This window comes from Eulemur rufifrons, chromosome 17 (assembly GCF_041146395.1).
Source record: "Eulemur rufifrons isolate Redbay chromosome 17, OSU_ERuf_1, whole genome shotgun sequence".
Classification (NCBI taxonomy): Eukaryota; Metazoa; Chordata; class Mammalia; order Primates; family Lemuridae; genus Eulemur; species Eulemur rufifrons.
The window spans coordinates 59,354,535-59,378,061 of NC_090999.1; the positions used below are offsets into that span (position 1 = coordinate 59,354,535).

Consider the following 23,527-nt stretch of genomic DNA (forward strand, 5'->3'; position numbering starts at 1 on the left):
TTCATGGGCTAAATTTGGGAAGAGGAGGATGCCATTTACAGTATTATTTCTCTAGGAAAAGGAAATTTTATTTTCAAGCATTTTAGAATGCAATCTACATGTAAGCTGGAGGCACTATCTAAAAATTGCTATACTAGCAACCAGTTTCAACTTTTTGATATATTTCTTTATAGACTATTATAATATTATAGACTATTTATACTACCATATTTTATAAATTAAGTACTTACTTGCTTCTGAGACAAGACAAAATCAAATAATAAAAAGCTGGATGATAACCCCTGAACTTTCTGATTAAAAAGACCTCTGCAGGTTTACATATTTGCTATAACAAATACATGCTTTAGGATACACTGAACCAGAAAAATTTATTAATATAAAGAGCTTCAGCTTACATATTCTGAAGACATTTATTTACCAGGTTTGTTACTTTCATTCAAACTATCTTCTTACATCCACCATAACTCAGGTTACATATAATGGTCAAGTACTCAAACAAATTACTTTTTTAATGTAAGAAATAAAAAATTACTAAATGAGTAAATGCCACTGGTTTACATTTAATACCCCCCATATATTTGGCACCCTAGCATAAGGTTATATTGCTCAATTTAACTCTGCTATATTCTGGTTATACAATAATGCAGAAATCTGAAACTACACTGAAGTAAAAAAGTTGATCTACATAATAATAGGTATCAGTTATTCCGTGGAATTTAGCATTAGGGGAAAGGGGAAGCTAAATTATTTTTTAAAATACAAGATATAAATCTTCAAGTCTTACAAACCTGCAAAACCAACAATCTCAGCAAAGTGTAGTAAGAATTTAAAGATTAATATTTACATTCCAGTTCTTATTTTGCAATGCAGTATCTGGTGATGCTTCCATGTTATTCCTTCAAAATTCTTTCTAAAATCACCTAAGATTGTACAAGTGTTCCCTAGACATATTTGTCAATCTTCTTCCTAGTTTGGCTAACAGCCACTAAATCATTTAAAAACAATAAGAATATACTGCAACATTGTAGAAGTTAGCACATTCTGTAATATCAAGCTTAACCAGGATTGTCAAATTTACACTGTCAATTTCAATTAAAATGACTTATAGGGTTTCACAGAAACACATTTAGTTTCTATGTCATTTTAAGAAAAAAAATGTGAATTTTTTTTAGCTTTTCTACAACTTAATCTTTGCATACAAGCTACCACTATTCTCTTCTCCTTTTCTATAATAGCATTCATTTCAGAGTTTTTGCATTTATGCTCTCACCTCAAAGACAAACACTGGTAGTCTACAGTTACACTAAAAAGACTTTCTGAGGAAAAAAATTGGAAAGACTATCTACATTGAGAGACTAAGACCCTAACAGTAATCAGCAGTTTCCAGCTAGAGAAGATATAGACAGGACCTGTCTCACCATCAATGCAAACCTATCCCGTTAGCACGAAAAAAAATATATTGTTTCTAATGAAAAATGCTTCTGATAGAAGCCAGCTGTTTGTGCCAAGAAAAAAAAAAGGTTAAAAGGAATTCACCTAAACCATCCTGCATAATCTTAAATTCTTGGAATAGTTTTATAATTAACCAAAGTAATAAACATACTGTAATTTAACTTTACATTATTGTTGACTTTTAGGTAGTTTAATAAAAAAACTACAAAATTAAGACTTCCCTGCTTAAACTTTCTAACTTCTCCTCAGAGGATAAAACAAAGTATTATACATAGAAGAGTCTAGTATACAACTAGTTTTAAAATTATGCAATTTTAAAAGCATAACCTTACTTATATGTATGATTAATAAGTGATATTACTCACTTAGTAATAGAGTTGAAAGCCAGGTTAATTAAGTGTGAAAAAAGATGAATGCAAACAACAGAGAACAAAAGATCTGATTTTAAATAGAGTTAATAGGACTACTAAAGCTTTTTCCATGCAAATTGTGGTTTTTCTTTTAAAAAGTAGAGAATCTGAGTACCACGTTTTCTAAAAAAGAAATCAGGAAAAATTTTTATAAGTCTTAAAAGAAACTTTAAACTTCAACATTTAAGATAGAATTTAAGAAACACAAAACACTACTTAAGACTGGCGATGAGATTCTACAATACAGATGCTCAAACTTTTCGCTCCAGGATATTTTGAATTTCAAGTTCTTTACTCCTTTATCTTTTCTCCAAAACAAACAAAAAAACAAAAGCCAGTGATTTATTTTACTAGTACAGGTTGAATATCTCTTAACCAAAATGCTTGGGTTCAGAAGTGTTTCGAACTTCAGATGTTTCCAGATTTTGGAATATTTGCATATACATGATGAGATATCTTGGGGATGAAACCCAAGTCTAAACACGAAATTCATTTATATTTCATATACACCTTATGGACACATAGCCTAAAGGTAATTTTACACAATGTTTTTTAATAATTTTGCACACGAAACAAAATTTTGACTGCATTTTGACTGTGACCTGTCATATGAGATCAGGTGTGGAATTTTCCACTTGTGGTGTCATGTTGGTGCTCAAAAAGTTTCAGATAATGGATCATTTTGGATTTCAGATTTTCAGATTAGGGATGCTGTATCAAACAACTGGTCCATCTCTTTTTCTTGGCACTGTAAGGAAGAGCTTACACAATAGAAGAGAATAAGGAAAAGGGAATAAAAGGAATTTTAAAAACAAAATATAAAAATTCCAAAACCACAACCAAACTGCTTTTGATACATAGCTATGATCTCTCTCATAGTTTGAGAGCCCTAAGCCCAGGTTTGAAAAACCCTGCTTCATTTTTACTGACTGGATACTAGAATCTATAAAGATACAATTTCCAACTCCTTCATTATACCTAAAAGAAAAATAACATCTTTGGCCAAAAGTGATACCAAAGGATCAGAATGAAATTTCCTCAAAATAACATCTACCGTCATACTTTGTTACTCTAAAATAATAAAATAAATTATAAAATATGTCAACTAAATTCAAGAAAAACAAAATTAGATGCAACTTGATAAAGGCATGAAGGATGACAGTGTCCTTATCATTAGTGCTTTATAATCTCACTCCACAAATGCACAAAATGTTATAATCCCTATATCCTCAATTCATATTGCATACTGGATAAATATTAAAACTATGTATTTATTGAGTCCCATATTAGAACAAAATCTTAACCCATACGTAATAGTATGACCTGGCCATATCCACATGTTTAAGCTTTTATTCAAACTTCACTTAAATCAGAATAGTGTATTTACCATCTCTTGAATGTAATCATTACATTGTCTTAGATCATAATCTTTCTATCACCTGAACTATCCCCTTCCCTTCTCCCTATCTACTCAAAGACTCAACTAATGTTCCATGCTTCATGACACTTACCATATTCCTCTCCTGCCCAGACCATTTCCTTCCTCTTCTGAATTCACTGTAGCACTTACTACTATAATTTACTTGCCACATAATGGTATCATGTTATCTCAAGCTGTAGTGTAACAAAGTTGCACAGAAAAAATTCCCTAAGGCTGGGCATGGTGGCTCACGCCTGTAATCCTAGCACTCTGGGAGACTGAAGTGGGAGGATCACTTGAGGCCAGGAGTTCGAAACCAGCAAGTTCCTGTCTCTATAAAAAATAGAAAAATAAGTTGGGCGTGGTGGCACCTGTAGTTCCAGTTACCCGGGAAGCTGAGGCAGGAGAATAGCTCGAGCACAGGAGTCTGAGGTTGCAGTGAGCTATGCTGATGCTACTGCACTCTTGCCCAAGGTACAGAGCAAGACCCTGCCTCAAAAAAAAAAAAAAAAAAAAAAAGATTCTAGATCTAGAGTGCCTGGCTGAATCCTGGTTCTACTCTTACTATGTGCTCTTCCACATGAAAATTAATTAACCTCTCTGTGTGTTTCTTCACTTCTAAAATGCAGCCACTATATCCAGCACTTCAGGGGACTATTTTGAAAATAAAAGATTTTTTTCTAGTTCTCAGCAACAACTTGATGTTTTCTAGATAAATGAATTAAACATGAAACTTCTAATACCGAAAAGTAATAAAGGAATGTACAAAAGGACAGATGTGTCACACAATGATACAATTCCTAGTTGTTTCTTTTAACCTTTTCCATAAAGATCTAATTTAAGAAGAACAAGATTCCTCAAGTGGTAGTGGTGTAGTGTGGGCTGAAAATATACTTAATAGGAGGGGGCTGACCTCTATATAGGTACCAACGGGACTCCCAACTCTCCACTCCCGCTGCCTTCCCATGAAGCCAGTTAAGTAACCCCACTCTGACTACAGTAGAAGACTAAGATTTCACCTTTGAAGAAAGTAAACCTGAGGTACAGCAGAATTTAGATTAAGTCAACTGTATTGAAACTAGGATGATTAAGTGAAAATCTACATATGAAAAGGTAGTACTCATCTTGGAAACAAGCACAGTAGATGTGTACACTCCAGGAAGGAGATTAAGAAACTCTCCCCTAGATAAATTTAAAGGCTTCAAAGAAAAGACCAGTAGACATTATGGGCTACCTAAAATAAAACCAGCTTCATTATTATCAAGTTATTCTTTAGTAAAACTAACCAAGCCTTAATTACCTATAGAGCTTCCAATCAGCTTTTAGTGGCTGACACTTAAATACAAAAAGAATCCCCAGGCATTAAAGCAGGAATCAGAAAAACCTTTTTTACAGACCAAATAGTAAATATTTTAGGTTTTGCGGGCCATATACAATCTTGTAGCATATTTTTTGTCTGCTTTACTTGTTCAACTCTTTAAAAATGTTAAAAACCATTCTTAGCTCAAAAGCTGTACCAGAATAGGCTGCAGTCCAGATACTGCAAGCCATAGTTTGCCAACCCATGTTTAGAGCATAGTATCTTATAGAAAAGGCAAGAAACAGAATAAGTAACATGAAAAAAGTAATTTAGAGGAAAAAAAAGATATAGGCAACAGAATAAAAAGTTTTAATATACACATAACTATATATAATTAGATACACACATACATGTTTTTATACACAGATATCTATATGTATGACATAATCTATATTCCATAATGCTAAGCAAAGATAAATGCATCTTTGAAATAAGAGCAGGATGCTCTGAAAAGCAATGGTCAGAATCAAAAATAAGCTCAGAAAAATTAAAAATAGGACAGGCAAAATTGAAGAAAACATAGGTTTGGAAGATGAAGTTGAGGAAAAGTTCCCTTAAGCACAACAAAATGAAAAGCAGAATATAAGAAAAAAGGTAATAAAGGACCCTAGCAAAATCCCAGTACAAGAAAGTAAAAAAGATCCTCATGAAGTACATGATCATGAACCTTGAGGAACCAGACAAATCAAGAGAAGACTGTGAAAGTTTCCTGAGAAGGAAAAGGAAGCAAAACAAGTCATATGTAAAAGATTTAACTATCACAATGATACAGTAATTCTTAATAGCAACTTTCAAAGTTGAGGATCAACAGAGCAATGTCTTCAAAATTATAAAGAAAACTACTGACAACCTAGAATTCTATATCCAACCAAATACCAATCAAATAAATGAGAGTAGAAGATTAAGACACTTTCAAAACCACAAAGTCCAAAAATAGTTACCTCACTCACATGCCTACTTTTGAATAAAGCTCCACCAAAAACATCTAGAGAAAAACACTGAATTCTGGAAATGGGAAACTAAATTTGGGAGAAAGGCAATGGGAATTCCTAGGATGGTAACAAAAATAAGTCCCAGGATTACAGTTATGCAGCTAGTCTGAAGGGTAACCAATCCAAATAAAAGCCAAAGAATGGAGCTCTCTAGGAAAGGTATTTCCATAGGAAAGAAAAACGAACTAATGTAAGTAACCTTGTGGAAAACTGTACTGAAATGCTAATGGAATTAGTAATAAACAGAGAAAAAATAAGCCAATTTTTATAAAAAGCAATTCTGAAAAAATTGCAAAGAAACCGTAGTATCTTGTAATGTTCACTTATAAATAATACTTACATAGGCATAAAAATCACTGAATACTGATTTCACCAAAAATTGTACAAAGTAACTACATTAAGAATATCATGGTTGGGCATGTAACATCACGCCTATAATCCCAGCACTTTGGGAGGCCAAGGTGGGAGGATCACTTGAGACCAGAGGAGTTTGAGAACAGCCTAGGCAACTTAGCAAGACTTTGTCCCTACAAAAAAAAAAAATAATTAGCCAGGTGTGGTGGTGCATGCCTGTAGTCCCAGCTGCTAAGGAGGAACCCAGGAGTTGGAGTTATAGTGACTTATGATTGTACCAGGGCATTCTAGCCTGGGCAACAGAAGGAGACCCTATCTATCGATCTATCTATCTATCTATCTATCAATAAAACAGAGGGATGACATAGTTTAAGAAAGGAAAGTCCTCACCTACCATAACTCATGAAATAAGTTAGTAGTATAAAACCATTATATCTAGAAATATGGGGATTTTTAAAGGCCAGAAAAAAACAGCAAAAATAGGAAGCTAAAAGCCAGAAGTGGTGAAGGGGTAGGGAAGAGGACTGCTGGTTTTTAATACAACAATTTTAGTACTCTTTGACTATATATAAAGTATGCATACATATCATTTGATAAAAATCAACAGTTTAGAAAATCCAATCCAGATTTTAATAAAGTCTTGATCTACAACTTACCATCACTCCAAAAAAAGTACATTCTATCTTGGAGTTTAACACAACCTAGGATACATACCAATTCATAGTACATATACATATACTTTACTAATCTTTAAAATGTCATACACTGAGATTATTTCCAGGTCCTATGAATTAAAATATAGTGAAATGCTTATGATGATCAATTAATATTAACCTATGATTAGAAATGTTTACTATGTTTGTGAACACTATCATAAAACATTGATTTCAATACAACTTAGTCCTTTACACACAGACTTGAGACAGACAGATGAACAGATATAGATAAACAGATTAAATATACCCAGAATAAAACAGAGCAAGTATTTAACCTATTTTATAGAGAAGTAAAGTTAACAGGCTGCTTTTTTAAGGGTTATATAGTCTCCCTCCAAAAGAAAAAAAAACCTGAGTATTTTTTAGCAATAGCCCCAGTGTTTAACAGTTTCTGGCCAGGAAGAGATAATCAAAGGTTTGCTGAACCAGTTGAAGTACGCTCTGGAATTCCATGAAAACAGGAAATAAAATTCTGATAGAAAAGACAGAAGAAACTATTTTTGTAGAATCTTCATCATGTTTCAATTCAAACATTTTTCTACCAAAACTTTAGAGCAAAGTGTATTACACTGTATTATAATTATATATAACAGACCCAAAGAGAAGCACATGGTAGTAGACCAAACAAAAACCTCTTAAAATGACAATTGTTACCATCAGACTTAATAGGATATAAATCTGGCTTTTTTTTTTTTAAGACACACAAAAAATAACTACTACAGTGTGGTGACCCATTTAGAGTTCCTTAGTGACAACTGTGGTAACTTTATTTTGAGATGACTTGATAGAGAACTTCTGTACTAACTGAGACAGTAACAAAGTTTCTCACTGAGCTACTTAGCAAATTTCTCTAATACCTCTATAACAAATTATTTTAAAATAAGGAAGAAAAATCCTTGTATGCTCTAATCACATGAACAGTAAGTTACATAAAAAAATCATACACTATACCTGAAATATTATAAGAACATCTTTCAAAATAAAATTTCTATAAGTTATTTCCCTTGAAACAGATCTTTTATGAAGTAAATTAGATGTATTCACTTTTGCCATTTTGTACACAAATACAGCCTCATAATATAAACTTATAAACATTATGATAATGCCAAAATTAGGCTTTTACATTTATAGACATGTACAACACAAAAAACACTTACTAGTTAAAAACATGGTATTTAAAAAAAAAAAAAACATGGTATTTATTTATGACTTCAACAATGGAGATAATAAAAGTCAAGCACCTTCATTCTGAGTAAACGCTTTTCCCCACCACTATGCCTCTATGTATTTTCACCTATCATTCTGTAAGTTAGACTTTAATAAAGAAAATTATACTAGTAAATATTCAAACCTGCATGTGGGAAACTAGTGATGCAAACAGTCATTTTCTTTTAACAATTTTTTTCTCTTTACCTCTCATTTCTAGCTGAATGGACCACCTCTTTTACATGTTAAGTTATTTTGTTTTATATTACAAAATCTCAACCCTTGAATCAAAGAATGTTACGAGTGGAATAATTTTTTTCTGCCAAAGGTGGACATTTTTAAAGTTCTAATTTAATATTAACATTTTTTGCAATTGGAAAAAGGCCGTATTTTATACATGCAAATATAAAAATTCTGATAGCAAAGAAAAATCAAGGACAAGTGGGAAGATTTATTCAGGAAGAAGTATTTTAAACATTTTTACCTTCAAGCTGAAAATAAGACCTTTCAAATGAACAGGCTTAATTTTTTAGCTCTAAAATGGCAAATTTCTCTCAGATCTAGGATAATCACTTAATTAATGTATACTTATCAAGGTACCATTATGTGTGAACTTAATTTTTACTCACATGCTTTAAAGGCCCAATTCTCATATTAAGAAAACATGTCTTTTATACCCTAACATCCTGAAATTATTCAAAGACATTGTATCAATATTTTTTTGAGAAAGAGAGAGACCATATTCCAAGAAGAAATATTTTGCTGTCAATACACATATATGATTAATAGTATCCTAAGGAATAAACACAGAGGTTTCTCAAACATTTTTCACAAATTTATGATTATCTTCTTAAAATAGATCATTTCCACTCAACTAAGCAATTTTCATGTAAACTGAAAGTTTTTCTATTCTGTGAAAAAAAGGAAGATTATATTCTTATTTTTTGTGACCACTATCAATAAAAAAATCCTAATTTTTTCCTATTCAATGATTAAACCTCCATCTATTTTTCCATAAGAAAAAGTGAAACACTCAAAACACACTACATTTTGCATTCTATATTGCAAAGATACTAGAAACCACACCAAAAAATCAATTAGTGATGTACATTGAAAATTAACAATAAGTATGTCAATTCTTATGACCTAGCAAGTAAAACCCTTTTTAAAATAATCTAATCATGTCCTCCAATGTTAAACAAATAAAAAGACAGAAAAAAAAATAAAAGTTGGATAATTTTTAACTAAAATATTTTTCCTATGTTCTTAGATATGCAGGTTCAATTACTTTAATTATAAAGGAAAAAAAACCCTAAAATTCTCTCAGATATAAGCAAAATATCACCATGCATGTTTAAAACTTCATCCCCTAGTTAGTCAGCGCCAACTTAACTAATCTGTGAAGAGAAATAACAGCCAAAGATTTTTGAAAACATAAACATGAGCATTTATAAAAACAAAAGAGGGCTACCCTTAAATTTTTAGCTTCAGAAGGAAAATTAGCACTTCGCACCTAAAAGAAAAAAAAGTCGGACTCAGTTACAAATTAAACAAAAACAAAGCCTGGTTTGTGCCTATAATCCCAGTACTTTGGGAAGCCCAGGCAGGAGGACTGCTTGAGGCCAGGAGTTTCAGACCAGCCTGGGCAATATAGGGAGACCCCAACTCTACCAAAAAAAAAAATTAACTGAGCATGGTGGTACACACCTGTAGTCCTAGCTCTTTGGGAGGCTGAGGCAGGAGGATAGCTTAAACCCAGGAATTTGAAGTTACAGTGAGCTATGATCGTACCACTGCACTCCAGCCTGGAGTGACAGAGTAATACTCTTTCTCAAAAAAAAAAAAAAAAAAAAAAAGATAAATTCTTATTACCTGAGTTCTCTATTTAACTCAAGGTTTCTATCCTGAAATCTGAGTAATTTGGCAGCATTAATGTCACAAAAAGGCTCCAAAAGTTTATAAAAGGAAGAAACCTTGACATAACATGCCATATTCAAGTTTTCAATATAAAACATGTACATTGGCTCAGATTCACTAATTTTGAGTCTTTGTTCCCCTTTTATTAGACTTTCTATTATATTTTATGCAGTTTACTTCAAGGTTTAGTGTTCCATTTGCCTTATTAGTGTAAAGCAGAACATTTTTGTAAACTAAAAGAATATAGTAATTTGGAATCTTTTAAGGAATTTAGAAATGGTGACTAAATTATGCTAGTTTCCTATAGTTGCCTACTTTGCACAGCAAACAAATGCAGCATTTAATCTGTAGAGTTTTAATTTACAAATCTATATCTAGAACTAAATATTAAGCCAGAAAACCTTAGAATTTATTTCAATTTAAACCATTCCCACCTTTTAGCTTTGTGTAAAATGTGTATGTCTGACAACCAAGGCAAATTAAAATTTTAGAACATAGCTGTAAAAACATATATAATAGGGTTTTGTACCTTAAACCATTCACATCATAAAACATGAGCACTATGGAAATGTGACTAATGATCAAGCACTTTATCCAAATGTAACAGGACTACGGAGAAACTTTATCATTCTTTGTAGAATAGCTTTCTTCTTGCTCAAATTTATGTAACTGACTCAATATTACTCTTTATGCTAGAGTTTATTCCTAAGTTTCTTTGAAAAAAAAAATCTATACATTGTAGAGTATTTTAATTTTTAAAAGTTACTTCCACCAAAGGTCTCTATCTTTTTTGCAAGCACCATTTTTACCTTTTCACTTTTCATTTATTCATAAATTAAAATGATACGCTTCATACTCATAAAATCAGTAGACATTTCTGCAGTGACTAAGCCTTCATGGACCATCATAGAGGAAAGACAATTACGAGAAGTGTTCTGTCCTCATTGCAAGGCTTTCTTCACCTTTTGTGTTCCCCATACCATGTAACTTGACATAAATGGAAGTGGAACACAACTTGGTCAAAGGAGGTGGTGAGAATTACCAATAGGAAAGAAGAGTAGAGCTGAGAATCAGTTTGGGTTTAGGAGTGAGACTGGAAGCAAGTGTGATAGCTGAGATGCCTGAACAACTAGTTGAAGCAGAAAGCTTAGCTGATGACAAGAGATGACTCAGTTTCAGGGTTCGTTTCAGGGTTCAAAATTTTAGTGTCATACATTTTATAAAGCAGTTCTTGTGCTTTTAGAACTCTCAAGATTCTGTAGAAATGATAATTGCTGTCCTACATAAGTATGTCAAATATAACTGATGGGTGAAGAAAACAAAATGACAATGGAAAAAACCAATTTTCTTTCTCACTTTTTAGTGAATTCATTATTTAAGTTATATGTATCTAATTTAGGGACCATTTTAATAAAGAACATTTCATCAGGGAGAATATCTGAATTAAATGAGGTATGTATAACTCTAAAATTAAACAAAGCTATTGTCCTACATAATCAAGGAGAAATGTGTTTGACTAGTAAGTAAACACATACAAGAAAATGAAGAGAAACCAGAAAGAGGTCACGTCTACTAAGACTCCGTTCCTAGGGTATAAAAGGAAAAACAGATAAATTATAACTAAGATAAAAGACAGGGTATAAACAGATTCCTCCGTGGTGTTAATTTGGATATCTGGAATTTAATTCTGGTCTCCTACATGCTGTTAAAAGGAGTACATCATATTCTCCCATGCTACAGGTTTGAACAACAAAAAAAACCACACACCCAAGTTTACTTCCTTCTTTCTCTCTACCCCCTTTATGGAGGGTCAAATTGGCAGAAAATAGCCTGGATTGTAGGCTCTTCAGCACTTTCTATCCTCTCTGGGATGGAGAGACAGACAGCTACGAGAATCCCACAGGGATTCTCTAACCCTAACCCTAACCAGACTAGATTGTAGTCTATTCTTTGGTGCCTTTCAGTACTTAAAACTAAGCAGAGCCAGTTCAGTACGTGAGATCTTTGCTCTCATATTATTAGGCATTACTGAATAAAGATAAAATTTATTCACATAAACAATATGAGCATCTATTAATAAGTATATTTTTCTATAATAATTTTGCTGGTAGGTGGGCATTAAGAGCTGAATCAAATTAAAACTGCTTATCAAAAACAGGCATTCACATACATGTATAAACCATAAAGTGAAGGAAAAAATATACCATAATAAATGTTTTAGAGAACGTGAGAACTCATTAAAGTATGAAAAAGTATCATTACATGTAGTCAGCTAGTGCTAATTATCAAATTAAAATATTTTTAGTATGTTTTATATGTCTCCATGTCTAGGGATACGACTTTATTCTGATTGAATGGTATTTTCACATATTTAATACTACAGAATTAAACAGTAATATTTTAAATGCTTGAACTTAAATCTGTTCTTAGAATTAGTGCAGCACTAGGTATCTGGGGATGTTTCTCAACTGATAACACATGATCAGTATTTCTACCCAGTACACTACTATATACTTTTGAAAATGTTGACTCTTAAGGCTTTGTTCTCACCCTTGTGGTCTAAATTATATTTAAATCAATCCAAAAGAGTCAACAGAGAGATAGCACAGTGGTGATGAAATGTCAAATCATATCATATATTTAAAATGATATTCACTTATGGCTCTAAAAGATGGTTCTGCAGTCTTTGGGTAAATAGAAAAGATGTGAGACATGCATCTCTTCTGCTCACTCCTAACTAAATAAACCACATAAAAAGGAAAGTAAAAATCTTCAAGAACAAAAAATAAGAAAAGAGACAACTGCAGAAAAAAGTCAACACAATTTTGCAAGAAAGTTTAAGTGGATGGGAAAAGCAATAACTAATTTAGGTTTCAGCTTTCTCTGTTTTGCTGGGTCTGAAAGGGGAGGAACCCAATAAGAAGAAAGCAAATTCATTTACCAGAAGCCCTGGAAAAGTCAAGAATTGGACACACCAGGTAACTCCAAATGCAAGGTTGCACAATGAATGAAAATAGGAAGATTGGTTAAAGTCCCTATAAGCAATAATTAAGACTTCCCACATTTTTTGTCTTGCCTAATCATATAGATTAGGTGCTGGCCTTTCACCAACTCTGACAAATGCCTATAACGATTACTACCTAAAGATGTTAAACCAAAGACGAATGGTTTGGAGTATTACGCAAATGTTAGGGTGACAATGAGAATGAAAAACAGTAGGGGAATAAATAAATGTTAATACACTGATTGTTGAGACTCTAAGCCCTCTTCTTGGATCAATTCCTAAAACACTGGTTGTCACTGCAGTTGGGAGAATGAACAAGTCCTCTCTGCAGAAACTGAGAGCCCCAACACCTACAGGAACTTATATTTATAGGTGCCCTCCAAAATACCGTCAGGTCCCCACTCAATCATCCACAAAAAAGGCCCACAATCAACAAGTTAAGCTCCAGCCACTTTCAAAAAACTTCCAATTTTTAAGGGCCTTCTTACGTATAAACAGATACTCAAAGATCACAAGTCATTTAAGAATAATCTCTGACTGTGATTAAAGCAAAAAGGGAGAAAAAAACTCAGAAAATAAACAATGCAAGGCACAACTTAGAATATGCTTATTTATTTCTAACATTCTTAGAAATAAAAAGATATTACATATCCATGACACAAGAATGTTATGAAAATATAACATTTAAAAATGTCTTAAAAAGTAAAACAAATTGATGTAAAAATTCAACATAAGGGATAAAAGACAAAATTAGAAAGAAAAAATCAAGAAAATAGTATAAAATAAATGAAAAAAAGGAAATAAAAAAATTAAAGGATCATTCAAGGAAACTGAATATCTCACTAACAAGTTCCTAAAAAAGATGACAGAAAATGCCAGATTCAGCAGTTGTCCCAGCTACTTGGGAGGCTGCGGTGGTGGGAGGATCACTTGAGCCTAGGAAGTCAAGTCCAGGCTAGACAATATAGTGAGATCCCCATCTCTTAAAAAAAGAAAAAAAGCAGCAAATTGAGCACATCACTTACTTTTGGTCTCTTTCTAAACCCCACCAAAATGATGGTAAGGGAATCTGTTTTTAGGAACATAAATACAGTGAATAAAAAAAGAAAAAAAAAGCAATTAAATTTTGGAAGCTAGAAAGCAGGCAGATAAATGATTGACTAAAAAGAATGAGGAAGCTGAATCAGAAAGCCAAGAAGCCATACTATTTAACTGCAGAACTCCCAGAAAGGACAGGGAATTGGTTAGATGACACATAACTCTCTACACTGGGGTGAAAGTACCAATTACTGAATGTGTGGGTTGGGAGTAATAGGAAGTATTAATAACAAGTACTAGTAAAAAAAAGTACTTTTAAAAGAGTAATCAGTTTAATCCACCCCCATCTGAATTAGCTTTGGAGATTTATGCTTTGAAGAGAGTAAAAAAAAATATAATCTCTGGCCTTGCCACATTATTCAACAACATGCCCTCACCATGTGCTCAGAGCTCCCATTCAGGTTTTCAGTGTCTCCCACTTAAATATGGACAGGCCAACATAGGTCACCAGAGCTATCTGAGAAAAGCCTTTAACATGAAAAACAGCAGCCAAACCAAACAAACAGAAGCAACAGAGTAAAAAGATACCTTGGCAGAAAAAAACCTTTTAACAAAATCTATCATTAATATCTTAAAATAGACGTAAGAAGACAATGTAATAATAAAACAATCAGGATTCCATAAAGGGGGGATAGGGGAACAGAAGACAAAACCTCCTTAAAATTAAAAATTACAGCAGAAATTCAAAACAATAAACTCAATAAAACAGTTGAGAAGGTTAAGAAACTTTCCCAGAAAACCAAATAGTATAAAAATATAAACATGAACATGTATGTGAGAGAAAGAAGATGATAGTCTTAAAAAACAGTCTAGGAGATCCAATATTTGAACAATAAGCATTCCAGAAGGAGAGAAAATGGGGAAGAAGAAATCACCAAAAAACTAATTCAAGAAAATTTTCTAAAACTCAAGAACATGAGTTTCCAGATTGGTAAAGTCCCAGCACAGGAGATGAAAACAGATCCTCAATAAGGCACATCATCATACAATTTCAACATAGTAAGTAGCTAGCTCAAGAAAAGACAGTAAAGATTCCACAGGGGAAAAAATAGGACATTGATACTCAGAAATTGAAATGGCAGCTAGAATTTTTAGAGTAAGAATGGAACTTCAAAGACAGTAAAATAATGCCTTCAAAATTTTCAAGGGAATAATTTCAAACTGGAATTCCATTCTCAGCCAAAGGATCAATTAATTTTTAGGGCAAAATTAAAATGTACTTCCCATACAACCTTTTCTGAAGATGATACTGGAGGATATACTCCACCAAAATGAGAAAGTAAACCAAGTAGTAGACAGGCATGGAATATAAGAAAAAAGGAGCACCATCCAATTCAAGAGAGATGCAAAGAGAATGCCTACTAAGATGATAATGACTGATGGCAAGGGCACAGATGCATATCAGGTGGGAAGGTCAACCAATCCAGACTGAGGCTTATTTGAGGACTCCAGGAGAACTCTCTATATGAAGATGAAATTGACACACTACATGACAGTTCTGAAGATACTGAGATTTAAAAATAATAATTAAAAAAAAAAATCTCCCAGTATGTAAAAGATAAGAGTTTCCAGATTTAAAGGGTAAATCTAGACCTTAACACAATTAATGATAAGACTTCAGAAACCAAAAGAATAAAGAGAAAAACCTTCAGGAAGATGTATGTGGGGGTTGCGGGGGGCGGGGGGGGGAGTAGGTATACAAGAAAAGCAAAAGGGCATCCAATTTCTCAAGAGCCTTCAAAATTTTCTAGGAAAAATTATTCCTAGAATTTTTAGAATTTTCTACTGAACAACAAACAAGTATGGGAGAAAAGATAAAGATAATTTCAGGCATGCAAGATTTCAAAAAAATTTAACATCCTTTCTAAGGACACTATAGGAGAATGTACTCTGCCAAAAGGAAAGTAAACCAAGGAAAAGGAGATCATGGGATCCAGAAAAAGTTTAGAGGGAATTCTTAGGAAGATAACAAAGAAAGTGCCAGGATAACAGCTATGCAGGAACTTTAGAAAACTTAAGGCTGGGGGAGAATATTTCCATGAGAAAACAACAAAAATGATGTATGCGAACTATTAAAGTTCTAATTTGTAGAAGAGTTTAGTTTCCACATAATAAAAATAAAAAGTAATAATACACTATAATGCCTGGCTATCAATAATTTTTCATAAGTATAACATGGTAAAACTGACTATAAATTCAATAAAATGTTATCTCTAGTTATTTTGGGAGAATGGAAGAAAAGGAAAGGAAAGGAAAGAGAAAGAAAGGTGCAACAATATCTAAAATTAAAGTAGTACCATTATCACATAATATTTAAACATAAGGAAAGAAATCCCAAAAGAAATGCCTAAAAGAGATGAAAGTGGCAGCCTCTGTGACATTAGACTTCGATAAGAAACAAAAAGCAGGGAATTGGCTTTTTAAACTATTTACTTCCATCTGAAAATTTTTTCAATAACAGAATTCAACAAAGAAAAGTTGACCTAAAATTTTTTTCAAATCAAAGATTAGATCTAATGGTGTTAACTGCAAAATAAAATAATATTAATGATGTTTTGAAGGATACATTGCAAAAGACAAAACAAGCAGGCACCAGACTAAGCTGATATTCATTTCCTGTGTAGGCTTCATAAAACTGTAGTAGACTTCAGTTACTAGATACACAACTGTAGCAGCCACTGTGAAATCCACCAGCCACTGGTATTCTGGAAAGTAATGCAATGCTGTAAAATAAAGGTTAAAAAAAAAGTTTCACTTAAATTTTCTTAAGTAGCTTATGAAGATTTATTAAAAATTAACTTTAGGTAGGCTAGACTTAGTCTATTTGTGCATTTGCAATGAAAAGTTTGCAAATGTAAGAATCTACAAATGCAGGAAATAGACTGAGAATGTTAGCATCTAAAATTAAATTTAAAAGCCTCGTATATTAAATAATTAAAATATGATTGTAAATGTGTTGGTATTTTCTTAACTAGCCATTTTTTATAGAAATCATAAGATTTTTTTATAAGGACCTACCTATAACCTTAACTTCAGAAAAAAACTTAGTCTAAAATGTAACAGATTTACTTATATTATTCATTTCTGTAAAATAAGAAATGAATATGTTACAGTTTATGTTACAGTTATTAACTGCACTAGATTAGTAATTTTGTGAGTTACTGTAGATTAAAATAAGTGAATAAATAATACCTTTTATTCCCTCTTCTGTTCTGCAAAAAAAGCTGAATGTCTATTGGTTTTCCATAATCCATACCCCTTAAACAAACTATTCCATTATAATAATTTATATTGAAATTAACATTTTTTGAAAGTAAATATAATTCCACCATCCTTTGCATCTCAGGTATTTTAAACTTCTTATATGGTATAGATGATCTGGTTTACTTCTACTGGAGTGTAGTCCAAAATACCAACATCATTTTTTAGAAGGTCTCCTTAAAATGTGTAATTTATGTACATAAACATCAATTCATATGTTCTTACTAGCACATAATAAAATGATCTACATTATTCTGGAAAACTTTCAATTGTAAAATGTAATACAATTATACCTGATATAATATCCTTATTTAAAAAAGTATTTTAAAAATAAAATGCCAAAAACCTATTAAAAATGTCAAAACAGACTAACCAAAATTTATACCATTTCTATAAGGTGATAGCAAGGTTTTTAAAATCCCAAATCTTTTTATGATTGGGTAAACTTTTTTAATTTTCTGAGTTATTTTAACACTCTTAATTTGCTTCAAGTTATTTTAACTGCTTTAGATTCAGTGAGCTTCTGAACAACAGCTTGAAAAATTTATTCTAAAATGGTTGCAAGATGCCTACCCTCCATCACTCAATCACCTCCCCTTGCAAAGGAAAAAAAAAAAAAAAACCATCCACACTGAGCCTTTTAAATACAAGGAGGACAAGGAGATGGATACAAAACACAAACAAAAATCCAATCATTTAAATGTTTTAAATTTTTATTAACAGTAATCGAAGTAAGTGTTATAATTCTCCAAGGCTGTCCACACTAACAGCGGGTTTCTCAAGGGAACTCACTCATAACAAACATCTAAGTGACATTCAAAAGTTCTATGTTCTGTAAGAGGTTCTTATAATAAATAGCTAATACAAAGTGAGATAGACTTTCAAGATAGTTACTGGGATATCAATAATACATACATTCAACAAAAGTTCAAATTATATATATTCTTGGTTATATATTTAAGTGTTATATTCTTTTTGTATTCAATAATGTAATTACATATGTGCCTTTTAACAGAATACTGAAGTCAAAAGATATTCAGACAGAAGACCCTTTACTGTTACCTAAACACATATACACAACATGAATTCACAAAGGATTATATATATTTATAAGCATAAACATCTCCTTGCCAATCTGGTTAACTGGAAATGCTCTTGATATTATGTGACCAGTTGTTAAACTAGTACCACTTGCAACTAATTCTCAAAATTGTACAAGTGAAATCAAATACTCAATAAACTACATGCTGAAGTTACATTACCCTAATTTCAATATTTTAAGTTCATTAAAATAACCTAATTCTCACTGACTGGCTCTAAGACATTTAGTGTGTAACCCTGCCCAAGTTATTTAATTCTTTCTAATGAGGGGGGAAAAAAAGGATAACAATTACCCACCTCAGAATTGTGAGGATTAATGTAAGTATTTAATGTTTGATACTCAATAATTTTAAGATATATTAAAGTTAATTAGCTGTTAATTATTCCAAAAGCATTAGCTATTAGCAAAAATGTCAAAAACTAAAAATAAGGAAGAATGTGTATATCTACTTGTATTTATATATGTCTGTGAACATTTCATACCAATAAGCACACGTATGAGATTACTAAAACAAATATGACAACTACTAATCAAAAAGTCGAAGTACCTTTATAAATGTTTTAAATGTTGCATAAAAAATAGTTAAAAAGAAAAAATGACATAACCAGTCTTAAAAGTCTGAATATTAGACAACTGATTTACATTGTACTTCACTGATATTTTGGGGTTCTAGGACACCCTTTCCATATATATAATACAATCTTTGCAGACGTATTAATCAACTTTCACATTTTTGAAGCCACTTTGTATCACAAAATAATCCTATATGAGATGGTAGATAAATCTGTTAAGGTTTTTTGTGGGTGGTGTGATTTAACCCAAAAAGGGCCAAACTGCCCTTTTTGATATGATAGGTTATATGACATTATTAAAATTACGTTTAAAAAAACACATATTTCTTCATTTATCACATAGGCCAGTGGTTCTCAAAATTGGTCAAAAATCAAAGTCACTTGGAGTACTTTTAAAAATACAAATTCTCAGAACCTACTCTAGATTCACTGAATCTCCAAAGGTAGAATAGGAAATCTTCCTTATTTCCTCCCTCTCTCCCTTCCTTCCTTCCTTCTCTTCCTTCTTTCCATTCTTTGGGACAGGGTCTCTCTCTGTCACTAAGACTGAAGTGCAGCGGGGTGATGACAGCTCACTGAATGCTCAAACTCCTAGGCTCAAGCAATCCTTTCACTTCAGCCTCCTGAGTAGCTGGGACTATAGGCCCATGCCACCACATCCAGCATTTTTTTTTTTTTTTAGAGACAGGGTCTCACTATGTTGCCCAGACTAGTCTCAAACTCCTGGCCTCAAATGATCCTCCTAACCCTAATGAATAGAATTACAGGCATAAGCAACTGCACCCGGCTGGGAATCTTTATTTTTAGAGTTCCTCAAGTGATTTTGATACATACCAAGGTTTAAAAACCAGTGTTTTAAATAATTATCATATTAGATGCCTTTCCTTTCTAGGAATAATTTCATATAAATTTCATTTTAAACTTAAAGTCATTATATAATTATAGAAATTAAGATAATTAAGATACAGGAGGAAAACTAAATGACTTATTCAGAGATACCCAATGGGTAAAGGTGAATCTTAAATAAGTGAAGTTTTCCAATTCCTAATCCAGTTCATTATTCTAAAACTACTTTCCTTTCTACTAAATGTGAAAATAAAATCGAATTATTGTAAATATAGCTAACTTTTTCCTTTTTCTTTTTTCAGACTTTGTGAACAGTAAGCAAAACATAGGTAATTTAATACAAATACAGTTGACCCTTGAACAACATGAGTTTGAACTGCACAGGTCCACTTATTTGTGGATTTTCTTCTACCTTTGGCACCAGAGACAGCAAGACCAATCTTCTCTTCTTCAGCCTACTCAAAGTGAAGATGATGAGGATGAAGATATGATGATGATGCACTTCTGCTTAATTGAATAGTAAATATATTTTCTCTTCCTTATGATTTCAATATCATTTTCTTTTCTCTAGCTTACTTTATTGTAAGAATACAGTATATAATGCACATACAAAATATGTGTTAATCAACTGTTTATGTTGTCCATAAAGCTTCCAGTCAACAGAAGGCTATTAGTAGTTAAGTTTTTGGGGAGTCAGAAGTTATACTTGGATTTTCAACTATGCTGGAGTCAGCAACCCTACTCCTCCCACCCCATTGCTCAAGGTTCAACTGTATTCAAATGCAGTTTTGCCAGTCACATTAGAAAAGGGGGAGGCTGGCATAGACAGCGTAAAAAAGTCTAGAATTCTAGATCATAAAAACTGACTGTGATCTCAACTTAATAAACAGAAACTGTGTAACAAATTTGTGTAAGTCAGCCTTTTCTGAAAAATGGGCAAAATATCACAAGCTAGGAGAACAGAAAAACAAATTTAATTCAATGAAGTCATTTTTGAACTCTAAGTTCTTTGAAAGAGTCCATATTCTATATAACGGATTTAATGATTAGAAAAACATATAAAGCAAATCTAGCTATAATAGATAAGTACTTTCACTACCATAATATAAAACTAAGATTTCCAGAATATTTTATCAAGATTTCCCTTACCTAAAGTATCCACTTCTGTAACTGACTTTGTTTCTAGATGAAGGTCAATATCCTTTGGAATGGTTAATGGCTTACTTTCAATGTGACCATTATATTTCCTATAAAAATCAGACAAGTGACACAAAAAACAAGTTACCTACACTGTTAATCCAAGTGCTTGTTTCAAACTAATTACAAATGAGATTTTAAATTTCACAGTGAAAAAGAGAAGCAGAATTTTTAATATTTTCATCAAAAAGGAGAGTAAGATACTCAAAGGTAGTTTTTAAAGCAGGACCACAAAATGTGAAGGTAAATTATCGTGTAATATACAGATCAGGTAAAGAATTACTTAATTAGTGACAGCAACAAAATCATTTCTCACCCATTTCTCCTACTTTCTCTTCTGCAGATTCAAAGACAACCTAACATCTCTTTCTTTAGGCACCAGAGTAAACACAAAGGAAGACAAAGTATACTTCTTTTTGAAATGATATTAAGCACATACATACATACATATAAACAGATCTATAACTATATACAAGTCAAGAGTTGAAGAAATGTAAGATTTATATGCATGAGAAATTAAAAAACATGAAAGACTAACTTGGAATAGCTTTTACTAAAAATAACATGTGAAGGAAAACAATAGAATTGTTCAGGTGCACTTGTATCATTTCCAAATTTAATTCCTAAAGAAAAACAAACATATATAGAAAGTAATACACTAAGTTTTAATACCATTAATTTCAAAACTAGAAAACAATTTTGCATTTATTCTTGAATAAGTATACACTGGGAAAACTTCAGTAAAAATTATTTCATGTCAGTAAGTCAAACAATAATTCTTATTACTATGAACACAACAGCATCAATAATTTATCTTTTTGTAAATATAAAACATGTTCAACATATAAAAATTATTGTAAAATAAAATTATTGATTATAAAGCATGAGAATTCAAATATTTATGAAATGAATCCTATACCTACCGTCCCCAAACTCTGGGCCGAGGACAGGTACCAGTCCATGGCCTATTAGGGACTGGCTCGCAGAGCTCCCACCACCATACTCCACTCTGCCCACCTCCCCTACCTCATGGAAAAATCGTCTTCCATGAAACTTAGGAGGGGGGCAGGCAGAGCAGGAGGTGAGCTGCCGGTGGGCCCCCCTGGTGCCAAAAAGGTTGGGGACTGCTGCTATACTACCTAACTAAATTTTACAAATGTTGGATATGATAGCTACAAGTGTAATAGTTAAAAAGAAACACAGAAACTAAAAATTAACCTGGATTAAAATCCTGGGCCTTAATAGGTATGTGAACGTGGACAACTCATCTAACATCTCTGATCAACAGCTTCTCATTAGTAAAGTGTAACTTAAATTATCAGCTAATACTCGGGATTGTTGTGTAGATTAAAAATAACTGTGTAGTATAAAAGTGTTTTAGAAATTATGTTAGGCAGGAATATTTCATTAAAGAACCTAACTACTGGAATAAAAAGAAGGTAGGTTTACAATTAATATTCTAATGAGCTTCAAGGTATATTTGTAGTAAATGAAAAAGAGGGTGGTAGTAAAATCAGAAAAGACAGTCTTCTCAAATTTCCAATTTCATACCAAATAATCATTAATATTTAAGGAATTTTTTTAGACCTACAAATGTATTACATCAAGTTAGCATAATTTTTACGACATACATTAGAAATTTGGTGATAATTTGTTGTCACTTACATTTTAAAATATATTAGAATCATGATTTCACAGTCAGAGAGGATGACCTAAGTTCTCCTGGATCCTGAGATGAGAAAACTAAGGCCCGTTTAGAGAGGCTAATTACCATGTACTTTCCCTGAGAATTCAATTTAAATAGAGATATAACATCGTAAAGCTGGAAGGATCCTTCAAAATAACCATGTTCATTCTTTTCATTTCACAGACGAGGCTACCATGCTCCATTCAGGCACTTCTCCTCATAAACTTTAAACATGAATAGGATATTCAAGAGCTACATGAGACTTACAAAGTTACACTGTCCACCCCTTTTATTTTAAAAATGAAGAATATGAGGCCAAATGCAGGTCAATTTGTCCAATAACACAATACAAAGTAGTAGCAAAACCTGGAAAAGAACCCAAATCAACTAACATCTTTAAATGAGTTTCAGGATAAAGAACAAAGACATGGGTTACAGTTCTCTCCCCAATCAACTCTGACTAAATTTTCTTTAATATGACAGCTATTTTGTTTCATAATTTACACACAAAGAATAAAGTTAACCATTCTTGAGTAAAATAATCACTGTTTTGTGTGTCTATATTAGATTACTACATATTGGATTTTCATGGGTTTTGATTTCAAATTTATCAACTGCTTACAACATAATCAGTAAATGTTCCTTAGATACATAAATTGTGTTAAACGTTTAACACTTTACAAGCTCAACAATATAACTTACCTATCTTTTCTGCTTTTTCCTTTTTGCTGTTTCCCTGCAAGGATTCTTAATTCTTCTTCTGTAGGATGCTGATACCACCTCAAACTAAGGGGAAAAAGAAAAAGAGGAATCCTTTCAAATAAAGCACTTAAAATCACCAGAATTATTTGTTTGCCCTACAAATATTTATTGAGTTTCCTATTTTTGAAGACACTGTAGGGAAACAGATGAAAACTGTAATCCAAAACAGAT

General features: G+C 32.3%; 1 protein-coding gene across 5 annotated transcripts in view; it reads right to left on the reverse strand.

Moving 5' to 3' along the window:
* The window catches only part of TMEM161B (transmembrane protein 161B), a 69,518-nt gene that overhangs the window by 12,796 nt on the left and 33,195 nt on the right, over nucleotides 1–23,527 (reverse strand). For 3 of the 5 annotated variants that reach the window (XM_069492069.1, XM_069492067.1, XM_069492066.1), the window contains 3 exons: nucleotides 23,297–23,380; nucleotides 20,860–20,957; nucleotides 16,496–16,652 (listed from right to left, as the gene is read on the reverse strand). Coding sequence is in view for 1 of the 5 variants with exons in the window: in XM_069492066.1 (XP_069348167.1) it covers nucleotides 16,496–16,652; nucleotides 20,860–20,957; nucleotides 23,297–23,380 (339 nt within the window). In the remaining 4 variants the exon portion in view is untranslated. The remainder of the gene's footprint in view (nucleotides 1–16,495; nucleotides 16,653–20,859; nucleotides 20,958–23,296; nucleotides 23,381–23,527) is intronic. The other 2 variants (XM_069492070.1, XM_069492068.1) reach the window with 1 other exon arrangement.